Consider the following 13,080-nt stretch of genomic DNA (forward strand, 5'->3'; position numbering starts at 1 on the left):
TTATTTTAACCATGTATCATTTTGTTACTTTATACGAATATTTTAATATAATTACATGTATCTAATCGCATCTGTTACATGTACATTGCTTTTGGATGAATCCTTGTATATGGAAGTTTTATTTGAATAAACTTACCATATACCTCTACTTCGCAGAGATCATTGTAGGCATACATGGAATATCCATCAGGATACGGAGGGTGGGTCCTGTTGTTGTAGTAGATGACGTATCTCCCGTGGGTGATACACGTGATGTTTGTTGGATTGGGAACGGTGGCTTTGGTATAGCTGGTGTCTTTAAAACATAGTACTCCGTCCTCTTTATTGGTTGTGTTTGATATGTAGACAGAATATCCCAGGAATCTACTGGTATATGGATGGGCTGAATCTAAAATAATGAGAGCATTAATGCAGTTTTGTTACATTTTTAAAAGGGATACATGTATAATGCAATTTGTTTTGAAAAAAAATAATATTCGGATACGTGATATACCCCTCTTTTTGGGAGATTACGCTGTACATAAATTGATGGAAACATTAAATCTAAATTTAACTAGTAAAAATCTGTATCGAGATTTGTGTGTATGCAATTTAAAGCCACTCCTTCATAGAAAGCATTTAACTAGAATCAACTATTGTGGTAGTGTTCAGTGTAATCTATATCATTTTGGTCAGCAAAAAAATCCCACAAATTTTCTCTACAGAAATTGCTTGAAAACTAATCACAAAAGTTCTTGACGCCAGAAACCTGTTCATACAATATTGCCATTTCTTCGGAAACGAGCATGTACAAACGTTCAACAGCAAAAACATCTAACCACGTTCTATGCTGCAAACCCTCGCTACAGCATATCTACCTTCTACTTTTGCGAGTTACTATTCTTTTTAGGTCAAAACAAGTCAATTGAACATGCCTGTCAGTATATTTAAGACGTTATATGTAGAGATTTAGACTCTGCCAACGCCTTAAAGGTTGCAGATATTCTCTTTGTTCTCCAAATTTGGTAAAAATAACATCCAACAAACAATGGCCTTCCACAAACGTATCTGTTATGTAACTTGAACTTAAACTTTAAAAAAAAAATATTTTGCATACACATTGCAATTCTTCTGTCTACATGGTGCAGTTCCCACTTACAAATAGTACTACATGTATAATGTACAGGGATACTTCTATAGTTGAATTATCACGCCTAACTTGTCCACATTAAATTGTTGGAGAAGCCAAGAATTCAGAATTGTAATCTTGGAAAAGACCATTGGGTTTTTGATTCTCACCAGGATCTAACGATAGAATCTGGTTATATACTCTTAAATCCATTGCATGTAAAACAGTATCTGTATTTCACAATACAGGAAAACACGTTGATTCTTGCCAAAAAGACCGAAAACAAAACCATAACGAAGAACATACAGCTCAGCACACTCAAAATGTGATTTAGAATGTCTAAGTCAATGTTATTTGCAAACATCAGACAAGTTACATGTAGTATACTTTAAGTACTTTAATCAATAATTTTAGTTGATGGGAATTTTTCTTAAACAATTAGCATATTTAGCATGTTTTGTTTTTCATTTTACGAACTTTTTTTTTATCAAAAAACATATAAACAGAATACAACTATTTTATATGATCAATGTCAAAGTGAGGCAATATGTTTCGCAAACATTTTACATGTGCTATGTAACCTAAAATCAATACTATTAATTGATGAGCTTCATTCTCCTCTCATGCAATAAACTTATATGTACGTTTTTTAAATATTATAATAGTAGAAAATATATAAATCTTATGGAACCAGCTCTCCAAACATTGAAAAATCTAAGTTTTGTTTTGGTGAATGGTAGAGGATCGTCTTATTTCTTTGAAAAAAAAAGAGAAAAATTGTCACATTTATACTATAGGGAAAACTGGACATATTAATGAGCCAAACAGTATTTCACCGAACTGTAGCGGTGGTTCAACACATTTCAGACTTTTTTTTAATCAATGCCATTAAATCTCCCGAAATCATGGGAAAATGGAAATTTAAACATAAGCTGAAGTGGAAGAAACTTTTTTTTTTTTGAAAATCGAAAATGAAAGAAAAAGTAAGCAATCTCACATACCCTCTCACATACCCATTAGATACTCGAATGAATAATTACAGGGCATACCTACAAAATTCAAAGTGCTGAAGTATTGAAAACCGGGCTCTTTTGGTGTGTAATCATTCATGCATATTGTTTCGTTAAAGGGACTTCAACATGATTTGAGCTCAAAATTTTAAATTTTATTTTTTCCATTTTTAAGAATTCTTTGTTTTGTAAACATAGCTTGAGCCTTGATATTGTTTACATATGTGTTTTATTGGTGTAAGTTTCGATCAAATGTTGCCTTTTATATTGATGATATATTTTATAAACACATTGAACAAGCATGCCTTGTTTCTTACGAGCTATTTTGTCAAAGAAATTGTAATTCTATACTCAGGGATGGGGTAATGGTAATTTGTAATGGTAATTGAGTGTAATTAATTACAAATTTTGATGTTATTGAAAGTAATGTGTAATTGGTCAAATTTTCAATTACATGTAATGGTAATTTAATTAATTACTTTCAAAAAAGGCGTGTAATTCCAATTATTTTTCAATTACTTTCAATTACACACTGATGTACATATAAATATGAAGCTGTCCACTACTCATTGTTCCCCACACTATCAATGGTCGAGATCAAGTTTGGATGAGAAGTTAAAAAGCATTGAACTATTATTATAGCTATCATACTTACCAAATTTAATTAAGTACATGTATTTGATGATTTGCTTGATCTCCTTTTTCTTAAAAAATACTTATTTCCCTTCTTATTAGAAAAATTAGTGTGTCAATTATCATTGAGTTAGATTAAAACATCACTGTTTAATTTAAAAACAAAATCAGTGTTGTATAAACTATCAAGTCGTGCAGCCTAAAATACATAGAGCTAAAATGCATGGCTTCAAATGGGTTTTAAGTTTTTGATGTCTAACATGTCCACAGGGTGTGTTCCCTTATTGCAAACATTTGATAATTAGGTAGAGAACAACAGGTGTGAATTGTGTTTTGATAACAATTATAGTCTGCCCTCTACCTGAGATTAACCTGTAATTTGGCATTGTATTTATAAAGGAAAACAAAGTGTATAAAAATGCAAAGGATAAAGTTTTCATTTAATAGTTTTGCATGCTGGAAATACTTGCGTTGACATGATAGATGTAGGTTAGGGGATATGACTTTCAAATATTTATTGAATATTAAGGGACACCTCCATATTGTGACTACCGATACCTGCGTTTTGAAATAAACAATAAAACCAAATTTATATTTTTTCTTTCCAAAAATTGTTACTTATCAAAGTAGTAAGCAAATTCTCAAACAGAGAAAGTATTTTAATTATGACGAAATTTTATTCACATTATAGACATACTTCCTTAAATGTTTATGTGTTGTAGATAGATTATAGTTTTATTAAATGTTTATGAATTTCAAAATGTAATTTGTAATTTAATTAATTACATTTGCAAAGTAATTGTAATTTAATTAATTACATTTGAAAACACTTGTAATGATAATGGTAATTTAATTGAAGAATTTAAGCAAGTAATTATAATTTAATTAATTACTTTCCAATGTAATTGACCCCATCCCTGTCTATACTTTACATTATTTGTAAACAAATATAAGACTCGAGCTTTGTTAAATAACGACGAATTCTTACCTCTATATCTCTCTTAGAACTTAAATTATAACATTCGAATTTTTGGCAAACATTCAAAATGTGCAAGTAAACCGTTTTGTATCTAAAAAATATGAAATAGGATTTTGATCTAAAATCGTGTCCAAGTCCCTTTAAGACTGAAAATCTCTCTCTCTCTCTCTCTCTCTCTCTCTCTCTCTCTCTCTCTCTCTCTCTCTCTCTCTCTTCTAATTCGATATAACCTAGCCTGAATTATTCTATTATTCTACATTGTTTTAGGTCAAAATGAAATCTTCAATGACCATTTGGAATGAACAAACTGACTTCGGTTTTGTGAATATTTGCTTGAAGCTCATTGAAATAACAGTTGAACAGGGAAAGGGTACACTGGTATATAAAAGGGCATTGTCACGATTTTGGTAAAAATAAATTCCCGATCCTAATATTTACAATGCTTCACTAAGACAATTTTGATAGTCATTTAAATTTTGAGTGCTATTTGTTGAGTTCTTGGCTTTGTAAACGAAGCTGTTGTTTACATTTTGAATGTTAAATTAAAAGTTCCAGTTTGAGACCTAAAATGAATGTGTTAAACGTTAAAAACTGTTTATTGATGCTTAAAATGGGTAAGTAGACAGACAAATTAACTTGAAAAAAGATTTTAACTACTATTGAACCCATGTAAACAAAACCAGGGCACGAACCTTTTTTTTCATGGCAAGGAATTGTGAGCTCTTTATCTTGCTTATAAATTTACGACTTGCTCTCAAATTTTACTTGATGCATTCCTAAAGCATTATAAATAATGAAACAGACAAATAAAATTTGCCCAAAATCGTGACCATGCCTCTTTAACATTGATAGTTGATTTTCATCTGACAATCTTATAACTGTGGGAGTGGAAGCTACAATTTAATGGATAATCAAACTTGTTGAAATACGGGTATTTAACTGGAAGAATAGAAGAATAAACATATCGATACATGTATTGATATTTCCATTCTTGATCTTGTGATCTTTTGATTCAGGAGGTAGGACCCAATTTCACCAATTTCATAGCCCCACTCCCTTCCAAAAAAGTTATACTTTGTACTCCTTCAAAAGAACTGAATGATAAGTCAATTGTTGTATGTGTCTTGAATGTATTCTTGAATGTTTTTCTTTCTTTAAATTCATTTTTTTTTTGTCTAAACGATTTACGTCATTGCTTGTTTCTAAACACGCTTCGCCTCTGCTTTAAACGAGCTATAAAATAATAACTTTTATTTTGTAACAAAAGACTTAAAATTTGAAAGATAGAAATGATCAATAAGCGCCTACCATACACCATTGTGTTAAAAGATTCTTTTTTTATGAGGTGAATCTTTTTAGCGCAAAAATGCACTGTTGGATCTCTATCCACTTTTGAAATAACCTACTTTAAAAGTTGTTAATGTTAATGTATTTCATTATCAATATTAAATTGTAACCACTATAATATTACAACTAGTGTTGAAGGTTTGAATTTAGCAATATTTGATAAAAAAAACAACATTTAAAGAATATTTGCAATCGTCTAATTTCTAAAAGTCAAAGCGGGATTCGAACTCATGACTTATAGATTCGTAGCTAAACAGTTTCTCAACGCTAATTGACACTTCTTCCTGGAAGAGTAAATATAACAAATCAATTTTTTGTTTTAATTTTACTCACAAGAAACATATTAAATAAATTCAATACAGTTTTTAAAATATTCTTTCATTCACGCATGCTCACTCACTCACTCACTCACTCACTCACGCTTACTCACGCTCACTCGCTCACACTCAATCTAATTAGTAGAGGCTGCTTAAACTGGAAAAATAACCAAATAATTAAAGAAAGAAAAATAACATAAAAAAAATCATGTAAATATAAAAGAGGAAGAATATTAAAACAGATGAAAGTACATAAATTGGCAATTTATTAACAAAATGTTAATTAAGACAAATATCATGACTATATATGATTGAATCATGGTGTCAAAAATAGATGACCAGGGTTGCCAGGTATTGGCAAATATATGCATTTCAAACTTTTTTACAGGCTTTATATTTTTCAAGGCAGTTTGTCTTTTTTTAATAACAAATATTGTTTTGAACATAGAATAATTAAATTAATAACTTTGTTGTTTTTAGAAATTGGAAGTTCAACTTACAAAATATTAACTACATTAAAACCAAGTCTTAAGGAAGTAGCATGGTAAATATGCAAGCTTAGGTTACTCCATATTGTTAATACTTTTTCACAATTCATGAAGCCATGCTGAAATGTCTCAACTTCATGATTACAAAATGAGGAACAGTCAGAGGACATCACAATAATTTTCTTTAAGTAATGGTTCACAGTTAGAATTCTATGTAGTAATCTAAATTGTAACCATTATAGCTGAGTGTCTTTCGTTGTTTTAAAGCATACATTAAAAGCATCATTAACACATATTTTGGCTTCATATTGAACTAAATCGGATTCCCACTTTGTAATAGAAGTAGGAATTACATTACAAGAGTTTAATTGTCTATACACTACATTATTTCATTTATTATGCAACAACAAAGATTTATAATGCATTGGAATATGTGGAGTAACAAACCCTTGGTAGGAATTTTTGTAAGAAAAGATTTAAGATATCTTGATATGGCACTTACTACACTGTTATACTGCATAATACAGACAATCATATCAAATCTACGTTAAAAAATATCATGTGGTAAAAGATTTCCATCTACATCAAGAAAATCACTTATCATTTTAACACCCTTTTCATACCAGCTTTTTATTAATAGTGTTTTCATACCCACCTTAGTATTTGTGTTATACCAAACAGGTATACTAGTGAGGTTTTCTTTGATGACACTCCCATTAACAGATTTCATAACACAGAGAAAAGAATTGAAAACATTTTTTTTGTGGAATTACACATTCAGATATGAATGCATCACCAAAATCGAGTAATTTGTTAACAATTTGTACGCCATTAATAGCTTCGAAAATATATATCCATGATTTTTTACCTTTAATCAACCTTTTCAACCATGAGCATTTCAATGATATAATACATTAGTTCATTTCCAAAAATTTTAACCCTCCTTGTTGATAGTCTTGAGTTATAACTGAACGATTTATTTTGTCACACTTTGCATTCCAAACACATTTAAAAATGTCTTTTTTGAGATAAAATTGTCTCCCTTCTGGGTGTCGGCAATGATATAAATAAGTAGTTATTTTTTGGAATGGTTAAGGACTTTACTACAGTCACACAACCAATTGGAGTTAGAATTCTTCTTTTCCAGTGTTGCATCATACTTTTTATTTTAGGAATCTGCATAGAGTAGTTTAGGGCAGTAATTTGTTCAAAGCAACAGAAAAATAGGTACCCAATAAATTAAATGTTGTTGAACCCCAATCAAGTTTCCATCTAGAGTGATGAAACACCTGAATTGAAATTTTTTTTTCGATCCTATCCAAATTATTTTTGTTTAGAGCTATTTCCTTTCAGCCCAGAAAGTTTTGAAAAAATAAAGTATTAAAATCAGTAAATAGTGAATTAGGTGAGCCATCAAGAATTAAAAATGTATCATCAGCATATTGACTTATTTTATGTTTATTACCATGTATCAGAATGTCCTTAATATCATTATTTTGCTTCATCAAGGCTGATAGAATCTCGGCACAAAGAAGAAATAAATAAGGTGCAACAGGGTCTCCTTGCCTACATCCTCTCTCAACAGAAAGTTGGTCTGATAAAAAACCACTTTGTAAAACTACAACCTTGAAATTTGTGTTAAGTATCTTAATCCATTGAATAATGTATTCACTAAATCCGAAAAACTTCAAGACTTTGTAAATAAAAGACCAATAAATTGAATCGAAGACTTTTTCAAAATCTATTTACACTAATAGTTCTTGTATTTTCTTAACTTCAGTAAAATGCATCAAAACATATATAAATATGGTATTTTCTCCAATGTATCTTCCTTTAATAAAGCCCAACTAAAATGTCAGAAGTGTCAGAAATAAAATAATCTATAGTAGGTTTAATTCTTGAACTAAGACAACCTGAAATAAGTTTATATATAACATTCAAATCTGTAATTGGTCGCCAGTTTTTTAAAAAATTGTCTAGGTTTATCTCCCTTCGGCAAACATGATATATAATTCCCCAACGTTGAGAAATAGGAAGTTCCTTTTTTGGAGAAAATACAATTTATTGACTTCAGGTTAAATTCCTTTATGTCAACCCAAAACAATTTAAAAAAGTAAACAGTATATCCATCGCTACCTGGGGATTTATTGTTTTTCATGTTTTATAAGACTTCATCAATTTCATTTTCAGATATATTTGTGTCGAAGGATTCTGAGAGACATATATCTAATTTTGGAATATGGATTTGAATAATGTCTTATATAGGTCTAATAGTTCAGAATTTCTTTTTGCATAGAGATTTTTGTAAAAAGTTTTCACTTCATTAAGAATTTTTGCCTGGTCATAGATCATTTCCTTCTAATTTTTTGATAGTTTTATTAATATAATTACGATTTTCCAAGTTACAAAAATATCTGGTAGGCTTCTCCCCTTCCTCAACCCACCTAGCTTTACCTCTGATCATATGCCCTATCATATTTTCTTTCCAAATGTTTTCTAGTAATAATCTTTTTTTTTTCAACTGCATGTAAATTAATATTTTCCTCAGACTCTAATTTATCTATTTCTTCAAGTATTGATTTTTCTTTATTTTCTCTTTCCTTTTTCTTAAAAGTGGAATATGAAATAGTAATACCCCTAATTTCCATGAGCAGAACATCTAAAAATAAACTGTCATCTATATCCTCAGTGTCTCTTACCAAATATTGTTTGCAAATGTTTTTACCGTCTTCCTTGGAAGACGGTATAAGGGTTGAAATAATTTACAGTCTCCGGGTTGTACACTTCCTTTCCTTTGTGATTGGTTGAAAATACATGATGTGACAATTTACATTTATTTCATTGGTTGAAATACTGTTCGGCGCAAGGGAGATAATTTTCTAATGATCTTTTTCACGTACAACTTAACAAATTTCGTAGATTTTAAATCTTAAAAAGTGAGAACACGAAAAAGCAATACAAATTGCTATGAATGAAATTCAGCCTTTGGTTATCAGGTCCAACTAGTTGAAAGTAACATTCTATAATATATATTGAAATTATTTGTTTTTCTCTAAGCATTGTTTATTCAAATATTTATACAAAAATGTAAAAAAAAAAAAAAGGTGATGCTGTATGCCTAATATCGGTAAAGTTATTTGCACCTTAGATAGATAAGTGCAGTGGTATAACTTTGATTTTATCAAACTAATACGAGTCTACGACCCTAACTAAGATCTCTTTCACCCGATAGTCGATCTCGGGTACTTACAAGCTCGGATACGCAGTTCTCAATTTTAGACACGCAGGATTAAACAACACATGACACAACAATGTTCAGACAAATCCATTCGCCATGCTATGTAGAGGAAGGTGACATTTGTATAAAAAAGAGTTAAACTGTATTTGATAACTAAGTGCTGTTTAGGGTTTGTTCTAAAGACGGTAAGCTTTTAAAAAAAAGCTAAACTTGAGCATTGTTTCTTTCACCTTTTGTACATAATTCATGTCTGACAGTAGACTGTTATTAAAATTCCACAATCCACGCCCCCTTTTAAAGGTATTGAATTTTAATTATGCAGTAACAATGGAGTGGTCTGATCTATAACCATGTTTAATCAAGTAAAATCCAAAGAATTTGATAGACTTTCAGATATCAAAATATAGTCTAAACGCCCTTGTTTTATATGTGTTTTTTTACGCCAAGTATATTCCCTTTTATCAGGGTATAAAATTCTAAAATAATCCAATTAGATGTAAGTAAACGCCCTTGTTTTAAAGGTGTTTTTACGCCAAGTATATACCCTCCTATCAGGGTATAAAGTTCTAGAATAATCCAATAATATATTTATCATATTTATAATAACATTTACCTATAAATAATATTGAGCTATTTTTTGCAAATTAAAACTTACATCGAAATCCTTCCACAACCTAAATGACAAAAAATTATCATTCAAGTGATATGTACATATATAATAACATTCATTTACAACTACTTTTGAAAAAAAAATATGGTAGAATTCCAATAGTTAGATAATGAAAAACATCGATAACCACTATTGAAATAATTTATCTCAACAGTGATATTTACAATGACATTTTTTGTTATAAATAATTGTTATATATTCAAAGGGTCTGAATAGAAGTTCTGGAAATTTACAAGGTTTTCACTGTTGTCAAAATGATTTACAATTTTCATAGAAAATGATATATCTACAGAAAGAGAAAAGATAAAGAAACTAGAGACGAGCTCGTTGCAAGCAACGATTAGGTCTTCCGTCGTAGCTGCGTCATACTTGTGACGTAACACAAAAAATTGATAGCTGACCATGGTACAATATTAGATGTATAAACACTGAGTAAAAGAAACGAAGTACTATACTACATGTTCATAAGCAAATACAGATCTTAACACGTTGTCTATAGTTTGATTCGCCGCATTTTATTCACACAGTGGGACTGTGGTTATGCCCGGTATGAAGGTAAAAAGAAGATTGGCAAACATTTTACACGCATTTTTATCGTACGCAAGCGCCAATGAATCTTTTAGTAGATATGCAGAGATCCTATAAATTTTACAGGTGGTCTTGAAGAATAATTTTGTTTTTCGAGGAGGATGGGGGGGGGGGGGAGGGGGGGCATGCGCGGATCAGAATTTTTTCCGAGATAGGGGTTGAGGGTCTGACGGTTATTTGAGTTTGCAAAGGGATGTCCGAGGCATATTTTGGTAAGTTTATAATGTACACGTAATTGAAAGAAATTTTGCAGGGGGGGGGGATCTGGAACCCTTCCCCTTTCCTTCTAAATCCGCGCATGGAGAAGACCGATGCCGGTAATTTTAACCATTTTTATTTAAAAATTAATTTTCCAAAATTTCGGAATGCCAATATTGTCAAACTCTTATTGATTATGTCAATTCGTTTTGTCTCGAAGAATAATATTTTTTTAATCAATAAAAAATTTACCTTAAAAAAAGAAAGAAATGGGGCACAATTTTCAATGTTTACAATTTACAATTTTATGGTCTAATAAAATTTCAAGAAACAACTCTTCATGCTTTATCCAAAATATTGCACGGAAAAAATATTTACATCGCATTTTTTTAAACTACAAAAGGATATAAAAAAAAGAATTTAGATTAACCGCTAACAAACAGGCATTAAGAGAAACTGAGAACTAATTTCTTCTCTTTTTTTTAAATCAAAAGAAATTCAAGAATAAATCAAAATGTATTTTTTCTTTATATGCGTTAATGAAAACGTAGATCATAAAGGGTTTCTTTGTCGTGCAAGCAACTACATAATAGATTGTAACACGGGTCTACAACGGTGACAAATATCGAAAAGGCAATATCGTGGATGAAGGATCAATGTGTAGTTTGTTTTTGAGGTTTATTTTTGATACATGTAATCATATTTATCTGAATCAGTTCTGTTTGTTGGTTTGTTTTGTTTATTTAAAAAGGGGATAAAGAAAATGGGTAATTTCCAGGCACGTAGTATCGTTTTTGAATGTGTTTGTGTGTGTGTGTGTGGGGGGGGGGGCAAACTCATGCAAGAAATCTTGACAAGCAAAAAAAAAAAAAGGAATTTTCAATTTTCCAAAATCTTCAAAATCTAATCGGGGTAGGGGGCGGGGCTTAGTATATCTAAAACTTCAATTTCACTCCTAATTTCATGATTTTCAATTTCTTACATACTCCCAAAATAGTGGGGGTGGGGTGGGGGGGGCAACTCCATGATAATTCAATTCTTTATATGTAAATTTAAAAAAAAAATAGTTGTTGCGAGAAAAAGTGGGGAGGGGGCCAGGCCCGATTCTACGTGCCTGAATTTTCCTATATGACGTCAAGCATATTTTCCAATATGATCAAGCATATACATGCATTCCTCTATGGTTTTCATAATTACATGTATCAGTTACTACACGTACTTACTAAGGCGAAATACATTTCCATAAGATGATATCAGTAACATATAGTTCATTTAACAGTTAAGTTCCAGCTTGTCTTCTGCCACATGCAAGCACGTGTGTAATCCTGATTTAGAAATAGGTATCATGACCGGGGTGGGGGGGGGGTGTCATCGCAACAAGACTGTGTACTAGCGTACTAGAGTGTACATTCATTGTTAATTTATAATTGATGTTGAATTTTTATTAACAAACAAAATCATTAATTTGTTATAACATGCAGTCTGGAAAGTTAACTGGAAGAACTTAAATGCCAGGGGGTTTTGTTTTCTCTATCTGCTGGACGATTCCATTTGCCTTAAATTTATAGGGTGTAGGATGCCCGCCTACTAAATACACAATCCTGTTCACACGTCAACCGATTACAAATGACTGTATTATGGATTAATAAATCGTTCTAAAACATTCCATCTGATATATCATTGTTAACAATTCAAAACTTTGAACGATATATTGGTTTTATACCTACCCCGACCCTCACTAAAGAATCAATTCTGACCAATGGAAATTTTATTTACAAGACTCCGCGCCAGAATGTATCATTCATTAATTTTTCGCAGTTATAGAAGACGAGTCCAAAAAAAGAAACTTTTGAGACACTTTATACAATGTGACCATGCACCGTGAATGCAGTTTACTTTGCGTCTATTTTCTTATTCTGGGAGTCCTTCTTATCATTTCTTGAAAATGAGGGAAAACCTTGAATATTGTTAATATTTATGTCAAATAAAATGTGAAACTGTTTTCATTCCACCCACAAGCTTGAAATAACGAAATGTTTTAATGAAAACAATATGAGTAGACGTCATCAATCCCATATCAAACGAAATATTACCACTTGAATCTGCGCGTCTTTTAATGAATTTATGAACAGCGGCAAATTCTAAAATATATGTTTAAAAGTAATGTTAGCTGCAAGTCTCCAGCCCTTGAATGAAAATTTTCGGATGGTACCTAGTCAATTTTTCCGAGATCCAGACCGAGAGCTACATATATGCAGCTAAGGTAACTAATAATGCTTCCAATGAAATACTTTGTTTTGTAATGCAATCATTGAAGAAAGCAGTACTTATCTTTGTTTAAAAAATAACACTCCGATACTTCGTCTTACATTTGCTATTTGTAGAACAAGCAGAACCAGTATCAGTCCGAACCTCACCATATACATTGTTTGAATTCAATTGCCCTAGCATTGCAATGCCTTGCATGTACACCATTTCTTTTAAAAATTAAAGACTTTAAAAAG

At 31.0% G+C, this 13,080-nt stretch overlaps 1 protein-coding gene across 1 annotated transcript in view; it reads right to left on the bottom strand.

The window, feature by feature from the left end:
- Nucleotides 1-13,080, bottom strand: part of LOC128171599 (uncharacterized) — a 37,243-nt gene that overhangs the window by 1,283 nt on the left and 22,880 nt on the right. Inside the window, exon 3 of the mRNA XM_052837395.1 lies at nt 137-388. Coding sequence (XP_052693355.1) covers nt 137-388 — 252 coding nt within the window. The remainder of the gene's footprint in view (nt 1-136; nt 389-13,080) is intronic.

The sequence above is a fragment of the Crassostrea angulata genome, chromosome 2, assembly GCF_025612915.1.
Source record: "Crassostrea angulata isolate pt1a10 chromosome 2, ASM2561291v2, whole genome shotgun sequence".
NCBI classification, from domain to species: Eukaryota; Metazoa; Mollusca; class Bivalvia; order Ostreida; family Ostreidae; genus Magallana; species Magallana angulata.